Source organism: Sprattus sprattus (genome assembly GCF_963457725.1).
Source record: "Sprattus sprattus genome assembly, chromosome: 14".
NCBI classification, from domain to species: domain Eukaryota; kingdom Metazoa; phylum Chordata; class Actinopteri; order Clupeiformes; family Clupeidae; genus Sprattus; species Sprattus sprattus.
In genome coordinates, this window is record NC_137912.1 from 26836840 (window position 1) to 26861874 (window position 25035).

Below are 25035 nucleotides of genomic sequence, written 5' to 3' on the forward strand. Positions count from 1 at the left end.
TACTACACAGCAGGCCCTATTCTGAAGTTGGAAATGATTTCAATGTGAATATTCCGGTTATGTTTTAAAGATTACACTTGTACTGCAGGAGGGAAATGGTGTGGAGTGAAGAATTTGAGCAAAGTGCAATGATTTCAATTCTACTATATAATGTGTCTGCAGATATGCGTATTTTTATGTGAACTCATGTATATGTGTGAGGGTGGGGTGTGTGTCGGGGGGGGGGGGGGGGGGGGGCTATGCCTTGCTCTATCTTGATGATGTTTTGTCAGTACTGTGAAATGTATACATGGGCCAAGTATTGATGATTTGTTCTAACATAGAGTATATACTTGGGTTATTCCTCTGTTCTTTACATGAAGACTAAAGATATTTATGTGCAGACATACACTACCTTTCATCAGGAGGAGACCACTCCGCCATGTAGTAGGGTTCAAAACTAAATGTTACTAGTTGATTAATGTAAGAGCATCAGGCCGGACCGGCGATTGATGTGATGGTATATGTATGTAATGGCATTCCAATGTCAAGGCAGCAGGAAAACAAACCTCCACATCAGTAGAAGTACAGTTTCAACCAATGATGGTGAGAATTCAATAGACTATGGACTTTACTTATGTCCTGTAGAAAGCATAGTTCTCCAGGTGGACATGTTCCCTCAAATGACCCCACTGATGTGTGGCTTAGAGGTTTCAGATTTATTCAGTTCATCAGATTTCAGTAGGTATACCACAAGATGTACAGCATGGCGTCTGGACATTCTGTCATCAAACTAAGTGTGGAGACTGAGTGAATGTGATATTCCAATCTCTGTGTTCCATTGACACCTCTGTATGTGCCATTTCCTGCATGCTGCTGAATGTGAAGTATTCTTCATGTGTCAATGCTTTACAAAAAAAGCCCATTTCAGCAAGGGACATTGATTTTTCCTTTTTAGGATTTTGTTTTGTAGGCAGTGTTCTAATCTGTATCTACAAGTCTTACGGTACAGTAAGGTGTTAATGATGTGCTAATAGCTTTTGTAGAGCAATATAACTGACATTACCAATGATTTTTACCTGAGTGTACAATTCCTTTTATTTAACTTTTAAGTATTTAAGTGTTGAAACATTTCAAATGTTAAACAAATGTTTTTTTGTTGGAATTATATTCTCATCTGTGATAGCATTGTATTCTTATTCAAATATTGTAAAACTGTATTTATTATTAAGCAAACTCAAAGTAATGTTTTCCCCTGAAAATAATATAATTTGTTTATATGTATTTAAACTATGGCAGCAAACTCTTGGCTCTATGAAGACACTGACATGACAGTCTGACATTTTCTGATTGTTATCTATGTCATATTTGCACAATAATAGCCTACGTTTTGGAATGGATGGGTTTACTTGTATTTATTGTTATTCATAAAAAAAGTTTCCCCAAAACATATCTTTTTCTAAGATGGTGTCACTTGAAACCAATTGTGCATGGGAATATGACAAGCTGTTGATGGTGTGCCAGTTTCTATAAATGGAAGTTTTCTAACTCAGGTTTTTGAACTTGAACATAAGTAATGAATGCGTAGTGTTGTGTGGTTAAAGGAAACCCTTGCAGCCCATTCATGACAATATTATACCCATCTATTTTTTTATATACGTAAACAGAATGGGCGTCCCACATTGTGTCTAAACTAAATTAAATCCAGTCACAGTGTGTGATGGTGTGCAGGCCAGATGCATTTAGGTTAACATGTGGGGAACATCCAGATACTGGTTGGATTTCAATGCTAAGTGAAAGGAGTATATGAAATGGCACCTCAGATGCATTTGCCATTGTGCATTTGATCATACAAAATTCCTTCAACCAACAAGAGTACCATAAGTAGAAAGTAAGACAATTTAGAGTTTCCTCAAGAATTTCACATTTATTTTTGTTTCAGGGCACCCTTATGCACTTGGACTGCTCTTTAACACATCTGTCACAAGAAATGGTCAAAATCATACTTCCTGTGGCGAAACTTGTATATCCTACTACATCCAGACATACCTTGTTATACAAGATGGAGATACTTGCAGTCACACATTTAGTTCTCTTTGCTTTCCCCGAAATATCAAGGTTTTTATTTAGTTATTTTTTATTAGGTTATAGCTCTACTTCACATCAAGATTAGGGGCAGAATCTCTACTAACTGCGTTCTGTCAGTTCCTTTTCCCTCATAAATATGCAATTGGCTGCAAAAGTTTGAGCACACCTGGGTTTTGTTTGATTATTTTAAGTGAAAGAGGTAAACAGAACCCTTGCAGCAAATAAACATTATACAGTGGGGCTTTCGTGAAAATGTAATGCTGTGATAAAAATGTAACAATAATTGCAGCATGTACCAAAGTTTGGGCAGTCAGCACCTAGTAACACTCCTTTGGCCGAGATCACAGCCTGCAAATGATTTCTGTATTCCACTAATAGTCTTTTTATTCTTGATTTATGCCTTTTCACCCACTCTTCCTTACATTTAGATCCATTTAGGGTGTTTTGCATGCACATTGTATTTAAGATGCACCTACAGATTTTCAATCAGGCTGAAGTCTGGGGACTGCAAGACATTCTCTAAACTTTGAAAAAACATTGTCCTGTTGTATAGACATATTGAACATATTGAAGGCTTCTGTTTCTTGGCAGATTGCATGATATTTGCATTCTGAATTTTCTGATATTTAGAGGAATCCATTCTTCCCTTCATACGTTTGATATATTTCCTGTGCCACTGGCTACTAGAACAGTTGTCAAGGGGTTCTTTTCATCAAATGCTACTCCTTTTTCTCCAAAAACACATCTGGTGATTGTGGCCAAATAACACAATATTAAATTTAACTGCACACAGAACAGACAAAATTACCTTGAGTTGTTTAGATGTTGCTTTGCATACTAAAGACATTAACATTCATGACATTCATTAACATTTAGGTAGTTGGTAAAGTTCCCCACTGATGGCCTGTCTAGGCACTGTTTGGGCAAGCAGCACTGCTGAGTGAAATGGTGCATCACCACCACACATGTTCCTGTAGGTCTTCTGACTCCTGTGATGGGCCAAACAAACCTTTCTGCCCAGCAGAGATGCTGTTTCATCTGAAAGTGTTGTTGGTCCACACAATCTTATCTTGACTTCCACAAAATATTCAAATATTCGAAATAAACGCAAGAAAACCCACTCTGGTGTCTTCAGACTAAATGAGTCTGTAGCATGATTCAGCGGTGAGGATATCCTTAACCAACACTCTCACTGGTGTCATATTGTTTAATTTACCTGTTTTACAAGCTATAGTGAGGCTTAACAAGTTCATGTTTTGTTCTGAGAATTAAAAGTGAAAGGGTGCCCAAACCTTTGCACATGCCATTCTTACTTTTATTTTGTTCTATATTTTGAGTGTGGAAACATTAAAAGAAATCTTAATTTTTAATTGCTCTTTTTTCTGCAGGAGTTGTATTTTCTTTACAATTCAAAAACCAACATGCTCAGGGGTGCCCAACCTTTTGAATACGACTATACGGCTGAAACCAAGGCATGTAGAGTACAATGCTTTTGATTTAACACATTGAGAGTGAAAGTGTTTGGGAATAGTGGGTATGAGACATTATTGTACAATTTTAAATGGAATCATGCATTTTGTGGGAGGTTTTTCACAGCCGTTGAAACATTTTCTTTGTGTCCCTTGCAATGTATATTTTGTAAACAGTATTTGAAGTCCAAAGTATTTTTAATGTTAGGTATTTTATGTGCAATGACTTAAGAGACCTTGGAAAAAATCTTTACCTCTTGTGTTGGTTTTCCAAAAATAAATGAAAAACAGAATAATTGAAAACACTTGTCTGGTTTGTTGTGAATCTGGTATTAACCACAAAAAGTCCATAAACTAGTCTATAGTCTAAGGCTGAATCCCATTTCACCCCCTACCCCTTCGTCTTTCCCCTTCCCCTCCGTTTTGCGCGTTCATGTGGAGGGGTAGGGCTGTCCCAATTCACGTTAAGACAGAGGGGTAGGGCTTTCCACCCCTCCAAACGGAGATTTTCCGAGGGCACACTTCAAACGGAGGGGTAGACTGATTTCCCTCAATGCATTGCGAACCCGTGATCATTAAAGAAGAAACATCGCGCGAGTCCATTTAAAAATGTCGGAAACAGCAGGGAAAGCATCACACAAATGAAAGTATTTTCTTTGTAATTCATGATTTTAAAACTTGTTTGATGAAATGTTGCATTGTGTAAATAACAGCTGCAGGCGCCATGTTTGTTTATGTCTGGTGAGTGACAGCTGTCGCTCTCCGGTAACGTAACAGCTGACGCAGAGTACTGATGACGTACGTAAGTGTTGAAGGGCTATCCCAATTCGTAAGGCTAGAGTTTAAACCCCTTCGACTACCCCTCCGTTATGGCTCCGTTTGAAAAAGCGAGGGCAAAGGGGTAGGGGTAAGGGTAGGGGTGGAGATTAGAAATGGGATTGGGCCTAAAACATGAACAATATCAATAAATGGGCATTTGGCAGTTGACACCATAACTAAACATGATATAAAAACATAATCAATTATAGTTGGAATTGATGAAAGCTGTTCATCGCTTTATAAGAGTAATATTAATAGAAGTTTGTTCTGTTTGCCTTTAAGAGTTCCACTGATGTACAAGTATGCAGTGCAAGTGAAGACGGAAAATCTTCGACCGACACAGGACTGTATCTCTTTTGGACAGAAAGTGTTGTGGCATAAACTTTACCATGCCACCTGTGACATTTCAACAAAAAAAGACACTAAATAGAAGCATTTACTTCCCCATACAATTGATGTATGGAACCTATAAATATTTATAAGGGTCACAGGGTTGCTGTTAAAGGTGCAGTCTGCAATTATGGCAAAAGATTGTTCATACTTGAGCTCTGTGGCCAATCAACTTACACCCCTCCTGAAGCACCGTGTTGATTGGTTGGAATAGTGTATGGCTCAGTCTGAGCAACTGTTTTTATTTTAATTTAAAGAGCCAGGACTGGACGTGAACACGTTTGAGTGCACATGCAGACCGGACAGCCAGAGGAACATGAGGAGCAATGTGCTTCATTTGACAAAAAGTGTATTAGATTACAAAAGTGGACTCACCAGTAAAAATGTAATATGTGGGCATCTCAATCTGTGCACCATGGTGTTGTGTTAAGGTTTTGAGGCGCTACTGGTGAGACAATATTTGCCAAGGTTTGAGAAGCCATCTGGTGAGATTTGAAACGTGGCAAGGAGTGTGATCTGTGCCAAGATATGTGTGAGCATCAAAGCCAAAGACTAATCAAAATGGACTGCTTTGATAATACCAATAGGCTCATATCCGTGCTGACTTCCTTAATGATTCCATGTTGATTAGTGAATGATGACTTAACCTCATAACACAACGCAAAATGCAGTCTTTTCTCCCTTCTATAGATAGCACTTTAAAAAGCCTTAGATCTAAAAGATAATGCAGGTTCCCATCAATTACCCTTTCATACTTTTATTAATTAAGTAAGAAAGCTTTACATCAATACAGTGATAATGTACAATTTCTAGCAGGTAAGACAAGTTGCTAAATTGCATTAGATCAGGTATAACGGAGGCAGTGTGGTAGGGCTGAGTAATATGACCGAAAATAAATATCTATTTACCAAAATAAACAATACAGAATTCTAAATACATGCCTTCTACATATATTAATGGTAAGTAAAATCTTTAATGACCTATCCTCTATCCTTGTCATAATTCACAATAAAATATAATAATAATAAAAACAGCGCTTATCAGAATCATCTGAAACAGCCTACCTAATTTGACAAGATAAACTAATTTCGGTCATTAATAGGTTATACATGACAGTACAGGTACATTTTCAATTAATTGCCCAACGGGATAATAGGGATGCCTAGGACGTGGTTAACCATGAGTCTGGCACAAATGATCAGAGCACAAAAATAACACGAAAAACTGGTTTAAACAACATTAGGGGCAAACAACTGATGTTTTCATACTAAAGGTTTATTATCCACACAGCAACATATATTATATACGGTCACACAATAGGGCCTACATTAGGAGTACATTGCAACAACTCCGATTGTAACTGTATTAGACCTCCAAGGACAATCATGAATGGTTATAGGAATATTCCACGCGTCCTACAACGCGGTCTCGAACATGTTGCAGAACACCAGCTCTGGTAAGGCAGTACTTTGCGCAGTCATCTCCATAGCGGGCAATGTCTCTACCCAAACAACAGCACAAACTACTACCTCAGCCAGAACATGATGCAAAACGTGTCATCCGTTTCAGTCAACGTAGATTATAACATTTAATAGTAATGATGGCTAGTCGTGCAGCGCATGTTCAAAACAGATTTCCTTACTGAGTAAGGAGAGATCAGAGGTAACCCGCCCTAATCTAGCCATAAATATCTGACCGTTAGCACAAATTCTGTGAATGACATTAGCTTGCTAACTTCTCTTACAGCACATGCACACACCAAGATAATAGGAGGAAAGACAGCTATCATTGAGATAGGATTCGGTCGCCACCCAACGTAACGTTATTTTTAATTTACTTGACATTACATTGGATGGGCGACTGTAAATCACATTGGTTTAAGTGATTGAGGTAGACTATTCAAACCATAAACCATAAACTAGCGTGTAGGGTGACTTACCGTGACACAAAAGGGCGAAATGTCGTGAGCGAAGTGTAATTCGACAGCAGTTTCTACATTCTTATTATTTTCTTTTAGCCATGTTTACTCACTCGAAAACTCAGACCATTAGGTAGCTTATGTCCATGAAGAATGAGTTACACAGGTAAGGTTAAAGACTAAAAATGCAATCTAGTCAGTGACTAGTATGTAGTAACCAACGTCGATACGACGCACGGACGCAGAACCTCCGGCAAAAGACATTACTCAAATCCTTTTCTTTTCCGCTGAGTTATTCGTCCACTTGTGGCTTCGACGTCCATACCAGGGTTTTTAGCAGTGGTTTAGGACACAATGAAAAATCGTGTTGGACACTCCGCATAAAATTCGCGGGAAACGTGAGACCGCGCGAGAAAACACGCCCAACTCACGCAGAGACCACATGTCTCTCCTCTTGTGGAACGGAACCTCGACAACTGTTGGATGAATTGGTTAGCAACTTCGCCTTGTTGACGTTTGACATTTCTACAACTTCAAATATCTTCATTATCAAGTTATGAAAGTTGTTTGTCATGTCATTCATTAGACATTAAAAGTGTCTGTATTTGTAGGTGGTGTTTCTGCGTTGTGTTACTTTGTCATAGACCCTGTCCATAGAAAACACAATTTCGTGTAGTACGCAACTCTACTGCCATCTTGAGATCATTTTGCATTACTGCAGAAAATTACTCTTATTTTAAGTTATTGCATGAATTAACATATTTTTTTCCTGTCAGAGAAGGTGACAGTTGAATATTGTAGTGTTATTTTTTTCTATTTGAAAGCTACATTTATAAAAACTGAGCAGGATTATAGAACATGCAACATTTTACATACTGCACTGCATATGGTGAGGCCCTATTTATGTGTTTAAGATCTCATCTCATTTCGAAGTAGACAGCTCAGTCAGAAAAAGATTGCACAACATAATTTGTCAACAAGTTGGCACTGATATATATATATATGAATCAGGCATGAGAATTGAGAGAACAGAGAGAAAATGCCAATATTGATGTTGCATACTCCTCAATAAATGTTCACTCCTAGGTGAAGCTATTTTTTGATGACCCCCAGTTGGATACCATCATTGCTCCAGTGCATTGTGTTACATGCATTATGTTAATGACGCAGACATTTATATAAATACGTCAATTCGTGCAAGTGTTAAATTAATTTTTTGAATATGTCAAATATTGAATTTTGATTATGAAGCTAATTTACCACGGTCTGTAATGTATGTGCCGCTGCCGAGCAAAAGGCCCGGTCGCCCATGGTGCGACGCTTGGTTTTGGGGACGCGGAGGAGCGAGCTGTTTGAAGACCTGAGGGTGCAGGTGGAGGTTTGGGGATTAATTAATTCTTGCAGGTAGGGGGGTGCATGTCCATTAATGCATGTATGGGTGATTATAAGGACTTTGTAGTCTATCCGGAAAGAGACAGGGAGCCAGTGTAGTGAGTGTAATATTGGTGTTATGTGCTCATATTTCCGGACCTTCATCAGAACCCTGGCAGCGCTGTTTTGGATGTATTGCAGCTTCTAGATGTTCTTGCCAGTGATACCATAAGAGTGAATTACAATAGTCCAGTCTTGAGGAGATAAAGGCGTGGACAAGCTTCTCTGCATCTGATAGGGTCAAAGTGGGGCGGAGTTTGGAGATGTTTCTTAGATGATAAAAAGAGGTTTTGCACAAGTGTTTTATATGATCATTAAAGTTCAGGTGAGAGTCAAACCTAACTCCGAGATTAGTGACTGTGGAGGAGAGGGGGATGACCTGGCTGTCGAAGGTGAGATGAGTCAAGGAGGATGACTGAACCTGGTGTGGGGTACCAACAAGAAGGGCTTCAGTTTTGCTACTATTAAGCTGGAGAAAGTTGTTGCTCATCCATGCCTTTATCTCCCCAAGACAGGCGTTGAGAGATGACATGGCTGCAGTGGGGCTTGGGGCAGTTTTGATATAAAGCTGTGTGTCATCAGCATAACAGTGGAAAGACATCCCATGTCTGCTGATGACGCGTCCGAGGGGGAGCATGTACATAATGAAGAGGATGGGGCCTAGGACCGACCCTTGCGGAACACCACAGGAGACAGGGAGCTGTCTGGACTTGCAACTTCCCAGTGAGACATATTCAGTTCTGCCAGAAAGGTAGGACTGAAACCACTTGAGTGCAGAGTCTGATAGTCCAATGGTGGTGTGGAGGCGCTCTAGCAGGATAGTGTGGTCCACTGTGTCAAATGCAGCAGTCAGGTACAGGAGGATGAGGAGTGAGGGTGATCCTGCATCGGCTGTCATCAGCAGGTCATTTGTCACCCTGAGCAAAGCTGTTTCAGTGCTGTGGGCTGAACGAAATCCTGATTGAAATTTTTCAAACAAGTTGTTGTGTTTGAGGTGGTCCTGAAGTTGAGAAGTAACTACCTTCTCTAACACCTTGGACAGGAAGGCAAGGTTTGAGATAGGCCTGTAGTTGGCTAGAACCTCCGGGTCCAGGGTGGGCTTCTTAAGAAGGGGACGGATGACAGCAACCTTGAGAGCAGGTCGGACACAGCCAGACTGAAGGGAAAGGTTAACGACTTTGGTGATGAAAGGACTGAGAGTGGGGATGTGTGACTTGAGCAGAGCAGTGGGAATGGGGTCCAGGGTACAGGTACACAATCTCATTTTTCTGAGGATTTCTTCAACATGGCTCTCCCCAACCTCAGCGAGATGTAGAGGAGACAGCACACTCGCAGATGAGGTGTTGGTGTCATAGGGAAGCAGAGCTGGGGAGCTTGACATCTGAGAGCGAATGTTGTTGACCTTGGATCTGAAAAAGTAGATGAAGCTGTTGCATTGCTCCTCTGTAGCCTCAGTTGAAGAGGATGGTTGTGGCTTCAGGAGATGATTTATGGTGGTAAAAAGCTGTTTAGAGTTGCCAGGGTTTTTATTAATTAAGTTGGAATAGAACTGTGAGCGAGTATCTTTAAGTGAGTTGGAGTAGGCCCTTTGATGTTCACGGAAGGCCAGTTTATGCACAGTCAGCCCAGAGTGTCTGTAGCGTCGTTCCAGGACACGCCCAGCTGTTTTTATTTTCCGCAGCTCATGTGTGAACCAAGGAGCAGAGCGTGAGAAATTGACCTCACGTGTCTTGACAGGGGCATGGAGATCAAAAACACAGCTCAAGGATGTATTATAGAGCTCTACTAATTCATCCACTGATGCAGAGAGTGGGCAGGTGATGAGCTGGAGATCCATGGTCATGGTGGCTGAGTCAATGCTTTTCCAGTTCCGGAAAGACATTTGACGCTTAGGTCTAATAGTAGGCAGCTTAAAAGTCAAGGCCATTGAGACCACCTTGTGGTCGGACACACCAATATCATACACCTGTAGGTTACTGATGGGAGCAGAGTCAGTGATAACCAGGTCCAGAGTGTGCCCCTTGGTGTGAGTAGGAATCTCAACATGCTGCTGCAGGCCAAGACACTCAAGCAAACTCAGAAAATCTGCTGCAAACTGACAGGAGGGGTTGTCAACATGAATATTTAAATCACCAACAATGACAATGTTAGTTGACGTAGTGCAGAGTGAGGTTAGCAGATCACTTATCTCAGGTAGAAAAATCAAGGTTATTACACCAAATATTGATTTCTGAACTCTTTCCAACTTAAAACATTAGTATTGTGTTGTTAAAAAAATGATATGAGCTTGTTTTCTCTGATTATTCGAGATCTGGAAACACTAAACCTTTTGTGTTATTTTGACTATTTTTCTGCAAATAAATGCTCTAAATGACAATATATTTATTTTTTATTTAGTAGAAATGTTGTCAGTTGTTTATAGAATAAAACAACATTTTAAATTTTACTCAAACACATACCAATAAATAGGAAAACTAGAGAAACAGAGAATTTTAAAGTGGTCTCTTATTTTTTTCCGGAGCTGTATGTCTGAACCCACTGATAACTGATGATATGAATCTGCTTGCTTCTGATTCTATCTGCCCCAGGTACAACTCCAGACCACGAGGTGGCGGTAAGATACATCTTTGTGAAAAAGTGCCATTTAAGAGTCATCGTCGAGAAACACAAACTCACATGGGTTGAGTCGTTGGTCTGTTTGGGTTGTAGGAGGCTAACAACAATTGCTCGGAGGAGAAAATACAGGTTTCGGACCCTCAAGTAAGCATTTCATGAAAATAGTAATTTAATTAATTGAACTAATTTAATTATCATTTAAGATATGTATTATCACTATGAAATACGTTCTCAGATGTCTCTTCCTCTCTACAATTTGAAGTAAAATGCAGATCAGTTTTAAGTGCCACAAAGGTTCAGTGTATTCACGCTGTTATAGGGGGGAAACTACTTGAGGTGACCATGACGGAGGCAGAGCTGGTGTTTCATAAAAAGAAGAAGAACAAGAACAAGGACAAGAAGCAACTTTTAGAGGCCGTGCCGGAGCCCGGCAATCCTCCCGAGACAACCACTACGGAAGTCGACTCTCATAAGAAACATAAACACAAAAAGAAGAAAACAAAAAGTGAGAAAGATGATTGTAGACCCGTTGAGGTACAGTGTGACACAAGAGAAGGGCAAAACAAAAAGAAAAGAAATCACGACGCAGAGAACGTAAGTATGACACAAGAGGCTACTGATGCTGCTGCTGCTCATGAGAGAGAGGCGAATAAAAAGAAAAGGAGAATTGAAGAGCAAGACCGTCCTGGAGAGAACACTGAAGCGGAGGCGGCACTTGCAGCAGTGCAAACCAACCTTGAACCAGTCCCCCAGAAACGAGTGAAGCGCAAGGCGAAGGTCAGAAAGACACACACACAACCTGCTGAAGACACACACTCTCCCACAGACGCACAGCTTCACCCAGATGGTGTGCCTGACGTGCCTGTGCTGGACATTGACGATACAATCCGGCAGGAGATCCAGGAGTTCATGCCTCACTTCAAGTTTAGCAATACCATTGCTGTTCAGAATGTCATCAGGTACGACCTGCCCCGCTTCAGGGTATACAAGAAGCAAGGTGAGTAAGCAAGCTTTATTTTAGCCATTGGGAGTATCCGAAGCCTGCAGTGCCCTGTGAAACAGGTTGATTAAGTGTGCATTTTGGGAATATGTGAGGCCTGCAGCAGTGTTATGTATATGTTGTCCAAGACATTTTCTAAGAGCATAGTTGCATGATTTTGGTATGGTATGACATTCTAACCAAGTTAAACATGTCATACTGGGTTCTTGTGTTCTCCATTATCATTAAGATTTTTGGGTAGACTGTGTTTGAGAAGTTAAAGGAACACTGACCACTTGAGGGATAAATTCAGTCATGTGATGCAGGGTTTTTGTGATTACTGTTTTCCCTCTGCCCCCACCATGCCACAGGGATCCCTCTGCGAACAGGGCGGTTCACCGCGGCCGAGAACAAGCAGTTGAAACAGAATGTGAAGGACTTCGTGGCCGTTTCTGGGCTCGACAGTGAGTTCAAGCTTTTCAGGCCCACACGCTTTCCAGATGAGACAGATACCATCCGAAGCCTGAAGAGGAAGCTGAACTTCCTCAGGTGTTTATGTGAGTATAGATATCAGATCTCATGTCATGTCATGTCATGTCATGTATGTATGAGTGAGTGAGTGACACAGGCCCAGTTTGTTCAGTGAGTGCGCCCACTGCCGTCATGCCAACAACAAACATTTTTTGAGTATCAAGTGACTAGAAGTTAGAGATGTACATCAGTCCAGCCTGCAGTGAATGGTGTCCTGTTCCTTAACAGGCGCTGGGATCCCTCGTTCCTGGGTCAATATACTCCAACGAGCCAGGAACTTATGCAACAGGGAGAACTACTTGGGGAGGTAAACACAAGCTTCTCAACAACGGGTTCTCTTTTTAAAGAAATGTGCCCAGACAGACATTCTAACGTGGGCTCAGGTGTAGGAGTGGGCGATATACCGGTTTGATAGTAATAACCGCGATTTTGCCACGCAATGATATGGATTTTGCAATAACGTTGATATCGCTATTTATTCATAATTCATAAATTCGATTGTGGCATTCATATTTTTTTTATTTCAAATTTCAACTGAGTGATATGAAGGACCAAACCTGCCATATTTACAAATGAATGACTAAATAAATAAATGTCCACATCCATGCATTTAGACAGAAATAAATGGATAAATGTATTAATTAATGCACAATTGTCAATCAAAAGTTACTTATAATTTACATTTATGTATGGATTTATTTATTCATTCATTCATTCATTCATTCATTCGTTGTTCCCAATATGATAATGAGAGGAGGCCAGTAGGCGTGGAAACTGACGTTCAGACATTTTGCAATCAATCCAGAGCCTGGATGATACTGATTTAATGCTATGGCTTTGTATCAGATCGCCAGGTTTTTGCCCTCAGGTTGTGCTTTATGCATACCATGGGATACTCAGGAGTAGGCTTCCCATTCACAAAATGCTCCAAAGATTTAAATATAAAAAGTTCATAATGGCCTTTTGGGACGTTTTGTTCAACATTGATGCAGTGTGTTAAGCTCCTGGCAACTAGCTGGTGTTTGCTATCGCTAGTAGCTAGGATAGCTCAGAGTGCAATTTTTCAAACAGTTACATTAGCATTTTGACGGTAACATTAACATTTTGATTTGAACATTAACACATTTGTTGGAGAGACTAGTTATGTACTTCTGATGGTAATAATACTAGTTGCCATGAACCATAACTGTTAGGGGATGTTCTCTCAACTAGATAGTTAGTCATCATAACTAGCGATAGATAGCTAGCTAACTGCAAGCAGCTTCATTTATTTTGGAGAAGACATATGTGTATTTTGCGATATATTGAGTTGGGAATGGGGTCACCCACATTGTTTAATCCACAGCTGGCAACTTTCCCCCTATGTTTTAGGCTTTGGAAATGCGACCAAAACCACGTGTTCCTCTAATCTCTCAGGGTAGCCTACCTTGTGTCAGATCTACAAGTCCCGTAGGCACTCTGGGGGCGGCCCAGTGTTCCGAAAGGCCAATATTCCGAAATCTCAATATTGCGGAAAAGAAAGTCCCCCTGGCATACTTTAGAACTAGTTTAAGTGGCACAAAACACACACAGCTTTTAATTTGCGCAGCGGTGACACTAATCGTGCTATCACTTTTCCTAGGCAATATTTGTTAACTTAGCCTACTATGGTTTCCTGCGAAGGAAATCACCGTTATTGTAAACAATGCACCTAGTGGGGCCGGCAAAATGCTCAGTATGGTGCCAAATGGAGGATCATTATTGTGCATCTGGCAACACTGGGAGGGCAGTCGACTTAAGACAGTTCTCTCAAGTCAGAGCTCGCGCAAGAGGGTGGAACATAAGGGAGATACCCTTTCCAAAACTTGTAAGGGCGTAAAAACGAGTTTGTGAAAGACCCAGAAAAACAAATATCCGATGACGCAAAATCCCGGACAATTTTGGAATCCCAACATTTTTTAGGTCTCGGAATGTCCCGGTAAAAGAGGACGTCTGGCCACAACCTGAGAGCAATAACCTGTCGATCTCATACGAAGCCATATTATTACATCAGTATCATGAATAGGGATGGGTATCGTTTGGGTTTTTTCCGATACCGGTACTTAACCGATACTTTTAAAACGATACCGGTGCCTAAACGGTGCCTAAACCGATACTTAAAAAAAAAAAGCACAAAACGAGGATTGACGACATTAAAAAAAGGCTTTTTTTTATTGCCAAGGCCAATTTTTTTCTTCAAATTGAACAATATATTAACTGTTTAAAGTATACTATGAATATAAATACATACAAAACACTTGGCTTCAAACTACAGCTTCAAACTATGAATATTATATTAACTACACTTTGTGTAATTCTCAACTTAAACAATGTTATCAAAACAAATACAAAACTGAAGCTTATTGCCACTGCCAGGGCATTGATGTTTAGAGTGTGGTGAAGCACCAGAAAGTTGTGTTGACAATATTACAACTCCATTCCATGTACTTGATGGCTGGTTTCCCTGTAATGTAACTAACCAGCCTAGTTATGACGTTGTTTCTGCCATAGCCCTCTGACGTTTGTTGCTCGCTAATTAATGGCAACTCCCCATGCTAGCTAGCGACAGCTAGCACGTTCAAATTAGTTAGCTTAACTTATCGGGAGCCGGGAGGACAGGGGATATCATTGCACAACAAGCTCAAAATCATATTTTCGATAGTTGATTTTCTTGTCATCCTGATGTGATCTTAATGGTAGATCCAGTAGGGTGAGCTAGGATAGCCAGCTGCTTAGCTGCTGCTAGCATCATTCACAGACAACGAACTTATAGATTCTAGCTAAACAGCTGACCGGTAAACGCCCACTGACGTTAACTTTGCTGGTGGTGATGCACAGGCAATGAATCGCCACATTATTTCGAGAAGTTTAGCTTTCGTGTATCTGTATTAACTTGCGTGTGGTCAACCTTTCAAGTATAACTGTATACATCTGTCTGTGCCCTTCTTCATGTATGTATCCGGTAGGGCTGGGCGATATGGGAAAAAGTTATATTTCGATTTTTTCCCCAAAAAATTTTCGATTTCGATTTTATATCACGATATGAACAAAATCACCCCAAATTTTTTTGAAAAACGTACATGCAAATACCCGTTTCATACATTTAGTTTTCATACATGGCAAAGCTTGACAGCATGCCCAGCACACCAATGTTCATTTTATTTGTGGCATTGACATCATCTTTCGTGTGTGAGTCAAAGAGAGGTATATAAGTGAGTGACACATTAAAAAAAAAAAAATCTTCTTTGGTGAGTGTGTGTTTAGTCGCTGCTGTCGTTAGAAAAACTGCCATTAGCTAGCTAACGTTAACGCCAGATTAGCTCACGGTTGTTATGGCAATAACAATACGATTATAGCCAGATAATGTCCATTGGGTGGTCCTTAATTGTCCACTACAGGTAAAACTTGGGCAACTCTGACTTACTTTCCTCTTCTTCAAAAAAAAATCCGTATGTCCATTTCTGTGGTCTGCTTCTAGCGCGACGCTCCGATCAAATCAGAGAATGAATGAACATTAATGACAGTTGAATCTGCGTGCGTGATGAGGCTGCGTAGTACACCAGGAAAACGCGGAGTGGATTTATATTGCTGTGGGTATTCCCCACTGATAAAGTTGAACGGATTTAATTGTGAAGCAATGGAAAGAATAATGGACTAGTAGACCAGCAGTCACGCGCGCACTATTTTGACTGCAAAAGTGGGGGGGTCGAAACGACTTGTTTTGAAAAGTGAGGGGGTCTTGTCCCCCCCCAATTACATTGTCGCGACGCCCATGGGCTACGTGCGGCGCTGTATTCGCGGGTCTGTGAAAACATTGATTTTTTTTTTTTTTTTTTGAAGGCGCTGTCTAATCGAACGTCTCATTTAAAACCGTAGAAAAAAATTACATCGCGATTAAAATCGAAATCGAAAAATCGCCCAGCCCTAGTATCCGGCCATTCTTTTCTTTTCCGGTTGTGCGGCAGTCAAAATAAAAGCATATTGGCAACCGACTTTTACAATAATAAAATAAATAATAAAACCTGCGTTAACGCGCGTTAAAATAATTGTCGGCGTTAATTAATTGACGAATTAACGCAAGATTAACGCGTTAACTTGCCCAGCCCTGAAATGAATACAAAACACACACACACTCTTTACAGACTACAGCTTCAAACTTATGAGCATATTTGCCTTTGGAGTCAAACATGTATTTAGTTTGCATTTATTTCATGAAATTTTCAACACTTTCTGATTTGTACATACCTAGTTATCTTTTCTATCTTGTTACTTGAACACACCGACTGCGTGAAAGTGTACTGCCCCTTTAAGAGACTATGGCGCCCACCGGTTGCTATAGGCCAGTCATACTCAAGTAGCGGCCCGCGGGCCTTTTGTGGCCCGCGGGGTGTCTATTAATGGCCCTCGAGCTGTTTTGAAAAGTTTTTTTTAATTATTAAAAAATAAAAAATAAAAAAAAAAAATCGCGCTGGGCGCTCTTATTTTGAAACCGCGCGCCGCAATCTCAATATGAGGCTGGGGGTTGCAACGATAAACAGATAGCAATCACACCATATCAGCCCAGGTTTGAAGCATTGGCCAAAGAAAGCAGAGGCCAATTCTCCCATTAAAGGGGACATGTGAGAAATGTGAAATAGTTTGGTAAACAAAGCACAAAAATGAGCTGTCTGAAGGCTATTTGTTTAATAACATGGTTAATAACAGGGTTATGTTTGGTTTTATTTAGTTATTTATTTTAATATATGCCCAAATTATATTTTTATTTTAGGAACTATTTTTGTTTTTAATAAAAAGGAAATGTTATGTTATAAAATGTTGAAAATGTTATACATACGTTATGTTATGATACGTTATCGGACGTACACGGTCCCAATAAATGGCCCCTTGAGTCACTGATTTTTTTTTTTGTGGCCCCTCATCATTTCTACTTGAGTACCCCTGCTATAGGCTACAACCGGTACAGTTTTAGTTTGCGGTTGCAGATCTGCCCAGGACTCTTGCGTTTCTCCCCTCCACGCAATTGTTTTGTGCGAAATACAGCCAAACTTTTGACCCTTTACCTTTCGCTATTTTCTCTGTTAAAAGGCAGATGGCGAGCTCTGTTTGTGCTTGCGCTGTTAAATGCTGCCTGCTTCACTGTCATAAGACTGTTGCTATGAAAACACCAATGAGCGTGAGCGCCACAGGACAAAGTTAACATTGGGAGATGGGGCAGTTTTAAATGTGACCCACAAAATATGCCTGGCAACAAAATAAAAAATGATTCATACAGATCATACTCATACAAACATACGCCACTCACGTTACTGCTAGTTAGCTATCGCTAGTTTTCTACTGTTTTGGAACCAGCCTCCGTGTTTCATGTTGCAGCCTGAAATAATTCCTGTTTATAAGACAACATTTTACGTAAGTTTTGTTCATTTACCTGCATGATTTGTTGCTGTTATTCATTTCAATCGGCTCAGGCACCGAAAGGAAGCACCGCAATCTGTGTGACAATTCGGTCCGGTTTGTTCATTTAGCTGCATGATTTGTTGCTGTTATTCATTTCAATCGGCTGAGGCACCGAAAGGAAGCACCGAAATCTGCGTGACATTTCGGTCCGGGTAGGTTGTATAGTCCCGGTGCCATATTGGTACCTGTTCTCGGTACCCAACCCTAATCATGAAGGCTCTGGATTGATTGCAAAATGTCTGAACGTCAGTTTCCACGTCAGTTTCCACGCCTACTGGCCTCCTCTCATTATCATATTGGGAACAACGAATTAATGAATAAATGAATGAATGAATAAATGAATGAATGAATAAATATATGAATAAATATATTAATGATTAAATAAATACATACATAAATGTAAATTATAAGTAACTTTGATTGACAATTGTGCATTAATAAAAACATTTATCCATTTATTTCTGTCTAAATGCATGGATGTGGACATTTATTTATTCATTCATTTGTAAATATGGCAGGTTTGGTCCTCCATAGAGTGATAGTTCTAAGTAGCTACATCTTTTTTATTTGAATCTTACCTTTATGGGTTGTTACGAATAAAAGAATCTATGTTAATATGTGGACCTATTTTTTTGAGGGCAAGTCGCATGTACTTGTTGCGCGCATGTACTGGTAGCAACAAAGAAGCATGCATGCAGATGCAGTTAGGAGGCAGGTTTACTTTTGAGGAAAACATTAACAATCCAGGATGAGCGAAAACCCAAAAATGTATGTTGCTCAACAGCAGGAGGATGAATTGGTAAAGAAGAAAGGGGGCACCTCTGTTGTTTAGAACTGGTTTTGCTTTGAAATCCCGACCCCGACCAAAAAAGAATAATAGACAGTTGTTTCGCTGTATTGTTTTAGCCAAAGGTGTAAGCACCAGCAACCTGTCAAATCACCATTCAATTGGCAGCTTGCAAATTGTCTACTGGTTGTTTATCATATTTCATATCATCATTCTCATAGGTAAGGTACATACAGTTTGAGTTGCTAGCTCGTGTTTATATGTGTGAATATGAACTCTTTCGTACAATGTTGCACAGGCACCCTGAGCGCTTCTACCCCTTCCCATTATAATTTTATGAGTTAAATCGAGCGAACTATATCATCAGCTAGATAACTAGATAATTTAATGCAAATGTAATTTTCACTGCGGGCTAGTGTCAGATCAGCAAAACGAAATAGGTCCTACACATACGTGAAATTCATTACCTATTCTATGGTGGACAGGACATATAATACAAGTGTCCACAAATACTACAGTGGCGACAAACTATGAGAAAGCAAAAGGCTTGCGCTCAACCCAGTTAGTAAGGGATTGCACGATCTGAGATGAGGCGCTGCTCGTGACTGCCTCACCTCGCATGTCTCCTCTCTGTTTGAACAGTAAATGCGCATATTCAGCAATTTCTGATTATAAAAATGCTTGAAATGATTGGAATCAGACACAAATTACAATTGTAGCACATATCAGTAGAGAAATATTTGTTTCATTTGATCATTATTCGATTTTTACTTTTCATGATATTTTGCCTAAACTTATATCATTAAGCTTATAATGGCTATTAAAATGTGATTCAGATTTTAAACCCTCATATATTGTGATGTGATATATCGATATCGTCTGAACAGTGGAAACAAATATTGTGATATGAATTTTAGCTTGTATCGCCCATCCCTACTCAGGTGACTTAAAGTTCCCCTTCCAGGTGAGCAGTACAGTGGGGTTCAGTGTGTGTGAAAGAGTAGGGTCATGTTTGGAGTGTTTCATCAGTGTTAGGACTCTGTGCCCCTCATCCGCAGGTTTACAGAAAATGAGAACAAGGACCTGAAGAAACTGTATACGCTGCATGGGTCAAACTGGACGACCATATCAGACAAGATGGGCCGCAGTTGTGATGCCTTGAGGAATCGCTTTGGCCAGATGTGTGAGTGATCAGATGCACATCAGAACATCCATAGTGTTAAAGGTTCAGTCTACGATTCTTATCCATACACTTTTTGTTAATTTCAGTTAATTGCTCCTCATGTATGGAATCAGATCAATGCCATAAATATTTTGTAATCTGTAATATAGATTTTGTATATGTAACATAGATTTAGTATCTGTGAAACCATCTACACTTTCAAAACCTATCTTCACTTTCAAAATGTATTTACAGATACAGATTTCAAATACGAAATGTATCTACACTTTCAAAAACTATCTACACTTTCAAAAACTATTTACACTTTCAAAAACTATCTTCACTTTCAAAATCTATTTGCAGATACGGATTTCAGTTACGCATTACGGATAGGGATACGGATTTCTGTTACGAATTACAAAATCTTTTTGGCACTGTCCTTACTGCCTTTCTAAATAGCCAATCAGCGCTTTTGGCAGATTTTCTAAAGCGCCAATCAACACATTGTATCCTCTACTGACTAGCCAATCAGCGCTAGCTTGCTGGCAACTGCTGCTGGCCCGCTCATTATTCAATAGTTATAATCTAAATCTGCCACCGGTCTGCCTAGGGAGAGATCTGGGGTCTCCCCCGCACGGTTTGAATACAATTCGGTTTACGAACACCGTGGGGGAAGTTAAACAAGCATGCCTTATGTCTGGCCCAAAGGGCTGATGAACACCTGTACTATTTAGTTAATCTTAGGCTCTGGCGATTCAGAGATCGCTTGGCTGCAGAACGCATTGTAACTAAGAAATTGGTCTCGTATATCTCTTCCACTGAGACGCTAGAAAACTCGCTTCCACACAAAATACACAATAAAACGTTTTCAAGGACTTCAGAAAAGGGTTACAAATAGCCTACCCCAAAGTGCCATGAAAAGAAACGAAAATGACATTACAAGGTGGTTTTGAAATCAGGCTGGTCATTATCCAGCTGTTGAGGATGCATATGCACTTAATGGTATACCCCCACCATCACTTTGCATGTGTCTGGAGAACAAGACAATAGCAGTCTGTCTGCTAAATGTTCTCATCGTGATAATGGGTCATATGAATACTGTTCATTGTTAACTTAATTAAATGTGAATAGGAGATCGGTCACGAAAATGCTAACGTTAGCTTTCATTAGCTACCAAAGCAGATCCTAATATCTTCCATACAACGACAGGTGTAACGAAGTGTGGAGTGAAAACCACTGACTATGATTGTGCGTTTTACAATGACTTTATTAACAACTCCAAATATAGGACTTCTTACTTGTGCCATTTCTCGCTCTCTGATCCATGACTGCTGCATACACCGTTTCACTCAACTTTCCCAGTTACCAGCAAGCTAGCGCCGCTGATTGGCTAGTCAGTACAGGATACAATGTGTTGATTGGCGCTTTAGAAAATCTGCCAAAAGCGCTGATTGGCTCTTTAGAAAGGAAATAAAGACAGTGCCAAAAAGATTTTGTAATTCGTAACAGAAATCCGTAACTCGTACTTCAAATCCGTATCCGTCTCCGTATCCGTAATGCGTAACTGAAATCCGTAACTGAAATCCATATCTGCAGATAGATTTTGAAAGTGAAGATAGTTTTTGAAAGTGTAGATACATTTCGTATTTTAAATCCGTATCTGTAGATAGGTTTTGAAAGTGTAGATGGTTTCACAGATACAAAATCTATATTACAGATTACAAAATATTTATGGCATTGATCTGATTCCATACTCATGGTCCTCTATTCAGTGTTTGCTCTGAAAAGAGATCTGATGTCGTACAGAGTCATTTGTAAATGGCAAACAAACAGTGAATTCCAGCAAATCATAAAACATTTCCAGGCAATCAATGCATTACTTCAGGGTTAGGCTGGAAGGGTGGGGTATAATGTGACTGGTGGTCGAGCTTAAATATTAATAACCTTTTTCCAGAATTGTGGACTGTGCCTTTTAAGGTACAGTACATAAACTGATAGACACAGGGTAGGTAGACATTAAAATAAATGCAGACAATTGAGGTCTCTGAATACTGACTCAGTCTTGTCTCATGCTTCACTTCCTGTCCCTCAGGTGATAATCATGGGGCATGGTCAGAGGCAGAGATGAAGGTCCTCCTGACGTGCTTACACCAGCAGCTGCTGAAGAGGGCTGAGCCTGGAGGAGAGGGCGGCGTCGGGTCTGTGGTCATCCAGAAGATGGACTTGTATAAGAATCTGCCCTGGATGCGTGTGGCCAAGCAGGTCAAGACTCGCAGCGCGTTGAAGTGCAGGGAGAAGTGGTGAGAAAGCTCATGTGACAGTCACATCACGGTGCACACAAAACATGATCAGTTCAGTAAAATATTTCTGTGAATAATCCATGAGAACATAGAAGACATTAGCAAGGAATTGTTTTTCTTCAACGAAGAGACCATATGCAGATCCTGTTTGTCTGACACAGCTTTCAATTGAATTTTATTTATATAGCGCCATAACAATACAATTGTCTCTAGGCGCTTTACAGAGCTTTGACCTGTGTGTGTGTGTGTGTGTGTGTGTGTGTGTCCTTGCCTTTGTGAGCTAAGAGAAACCGTGCTCTCCCTACCTGTGTTGTGTAGGATGACTTACCTGAAGGGTAAAATGAAGACTGGTGGAAAGATCAACGGGAGGAAGAACATAGAGGGGAAGATCCAGCTGATCAAAGTGTAAGTTTCAAACTGTTACTCTGGTTACGTGTAGATCAAGCTGATCAAAGTGTACGTTTCAAACTGTTACTCTGTTTACATGTAGATCAAGCTGATCAAAGCGTATGTGTGAGGGACCGACTGGTCACCCCACGTTATTAGGGATGTGGCGACTGGACAGGGTGGTGAAGTGTGGAAAAACAGTGCCGGAGATTTTTCATTTTGGTTTTTCATATAAAAAAATATGTATTTATTCACAGAGGGACTGTCAACCCCAACACAGTGCACACAAAATAAACAAACAAATCAAACATACAGACCATACTCACGGGAACTCAAGGCTCAAATACCAACACCTTCTCAAGGCACAAGCCAGGCCCCAAACTAGGCCCAGGTACTAAGCCTAAAGCTTAGTAAGCTAGCCACACAAAAGATTAACTCATGAACTAGGCACACGTACGAAGCCTATAGACAAAACACAAAGAAACAGGCCCAAAACAAAGGCACACCTGTGTTCACACAACTAGACACAAACACTTACTTCCATACCTCTCACAAGTATTTTGTTTTTCAGTGCTATCTCATGCCTCTCTCAAAAAAATAAGGCACGCTTTAAATAGGGCAAAGCCACTTGCCCTTAATTAGGTCCAACCATGGACGCAGGGAGCCCAGACCCAACCATTATGGTGGGGGAGTCCAAAAGTCTTAAAGGGCACCTTCCCCTTTTGCCACGGTGAGGAGGGGGAGAATTCATCCTCCTCCGGCGCTGTTCCTGGCTGGCAGCAGGTAGGCCATCTCCTGCTGGTGCTGGCCTTGTTCATCCCTTCACTTCCAGTGACTCGGTCAGCGTCCGCTTGTGTGAGAGTCTCCTGTGATGACCTTATTTCTGAATTTAACCCATTTTCTGTGTACCCTGATAAGGATCAATGAAATGGCTGTGGAGGAATCTTCAGATATTGTCTGGGATGACCTCACTCATCTCTTTGGGTAAGGGGCTCATGTTAGCAAGTACATGGGAGACTGACAAGTACAACTCTTCTGTTCTTGAATGCTGCTTACTTCCTGTCCTGCTAATGTCCTAATCAAAATGGGTTGGCCAATTGGCCTTAAATACGCGTTTGCATTGTAAACGTCTCTGTGACCCGGCTGTTGATATTTGAGTGAATTGTGTGTTAATGTGATATTTGAGTGAGTTGTGTGTTTTGTGATATTTCAGTGAGTTGTGTGTTAGTTGTGTTAGTGTGATGTTGAGTGAAAGTTTCCTGTGATTTCTCGATGAAGCAACACCCCACCTGCCTGCTTACAAAAGAAGTTCTACCAGCTGAAGGTGACCTATATACCAGACTGGAACAGAAAGTCTTTCTGTGGTGAGTACTGACTCCTGCTGGTTCATGTATTTCTCTCGGTCATGTCTAATACTATTGTCTGTTTTCTGGTTGAGTATGCAAAAGTGACCTTGGTTATGAGAAAAGCACTACATCACGAAAACAACAACTTCACATTTGTTGCCTTCTTCCATTTTCCTCTGCTTCTCCACCTTCTCCTTTCTTCTGTCTTGCTCTTCTTCCTCTGTCGCATTGTCTCTCTGTCTGTGCCCTGCTTCAACCTTCCTCCCTCCCTCTGTCTCTGATGGCAGACATCATTGATTTCCTGTATGAGAAGACTCTGCCAAAGCTGGAGGAGGACCTGAAGGATTGTGATGATGCTGAAGAGCCCGAAGAGCAGCGACAGTCTTACAAGCTATCAGAGATCTTCCCCAACCTCTGAAACACCCTAATGCCACCCCCACTCATCACCAGAGAGACAAGTCACTCTTACATCTTTCATAGATCTTCCCCAACCTCTGAAAAATCCTAATGCCACCCCCACTCATCACCAGAGAGACCAGTCACTCTTACATCTTTCATAGATCTTCTCCAAACACTGACAATGCCCCCAACGCCACCCCCACGCACCACCAGAGAAACAGGTCACTCTTACTAGCCGTCAGAGATCTTCCCTGGTCTCAGAAAATCCCCAACCCTGATCCCACGCCTAACCGCCTCACTAGGGGCTGTGTGAGAAGTTTGAAGCGCCAGTGACTCTTTGTGTCTGAATAAACATTTATTTGCTCAGGCCTGTTCCAAAGAAGTTCATATGATATATTTTCAGGAATGTAAAAGAATGAAGAAAATATCAGCTTCGTAATGTTTGACATTTCCTTACACTGATTATGTTTTTTATGCACTGTATAAATTCAATAGTAAATCAAGGAGTTTTTAACCCAGACCATTTTGTTTTATGTGGATTTTCTTCTGGTCACCAGTGGAGAAAGAGTTCATCACCGGTTAGCCCTTTGCTATCAGACTGGCCAAACTGTGTCTGTCACAATCGGGACATAAAAGAACATATAAGCATGTAACCTCTGCTGTATCTCATATTAGTTGTTGGAGCCGTAAGGGCTTCTGTGGCTTGACTAGAAAAATGATTGACACTGTTGATATGAGTTACATTATGGGCACTCTGTTTAAATAGGTATCGCTTTGAAATGGGCAGTCCCATCACATTGTTTTGCCTTGGTGCATCCCATCCCCCTATAAACAATTTTAGATGGTTCTTGGACACAAGTGGTTACCTGGAGGAGGTGGACTGGACAAACGTACTAGAGGAATACCAGAGAACCCTTACAATTGTGGAGTGGATCCAAATCACAAGCTAGATTGTATAATGA

General features: G+C 40.6%; 1 protein-coding gene across 2 annotated transcripts; it reads left to right on the plus strand.

Moving 5' to 3' along the window:
* Positions 1-10755: 10755 nt before the first annotated feature.
* LOC308375678 (transcription termination factor 1-like) lies at positions 10756-24578 on the plus strand. Of its 2 annotated transcripts, XM_080851860.1 has the most exons (10): positions 10756-10854; positions 11030-11707; positions 12061-12246; positions 12449-12527; positions 19538-19662; positions 21734-21941; positions 22260-22346; positions 23247-23312; positions 23607-23692; positions 23962-24577. In XM_080851860.1, the coding sequence occupies exons 2-10, from the start codon at positions 11053-11055 to the stop codon at positions 24090-24092; spliced, it is 1623 nt and encodes a 540-aa protein (XP_080707986.1). In that variant the 5' UTR covers positions 10756-10854; positions 11030-11052; the 3' UTR covers positions 24093-24577. The 2 variants fall into 2 exon arrangements, with proteins under 2 accessions (XP_080707986.1, XP_080707987.1); XM_080851861.1 differs by lacking the exon at positions 10756-10854 and having other exon boundaries at positions 11036-11707; positions 23962-24578.
* The last annotated feature ends 457 nt before the right edge of the window (positions 24579-25035 follow it).

Bases quoted from the DNA above. Each gene is read 5' to 3' on its own strand.
- LOC308375678 (XM_080851860.1), top strand. From the start codon at position 11,053: ATGACGGAGGCAGAGCTGGTGTTTCATAAAAAGAAGAAGAACAAGAAC. The intron at 19,663-21,733 runs GTGAGTGATCAG...CCTGTCCCTCAG, and splicing joins GAATCGCTTTGGCCAGATGT to GTGATAATCATGGGGCATGG. The intron at 23,313-23,606 runs GTAAGGGGCTCA...TTCTCGATGAAG, and splicing joins GACCTCACTCATCTCTTTGG to CAACACCCCACCTGCCTGCT.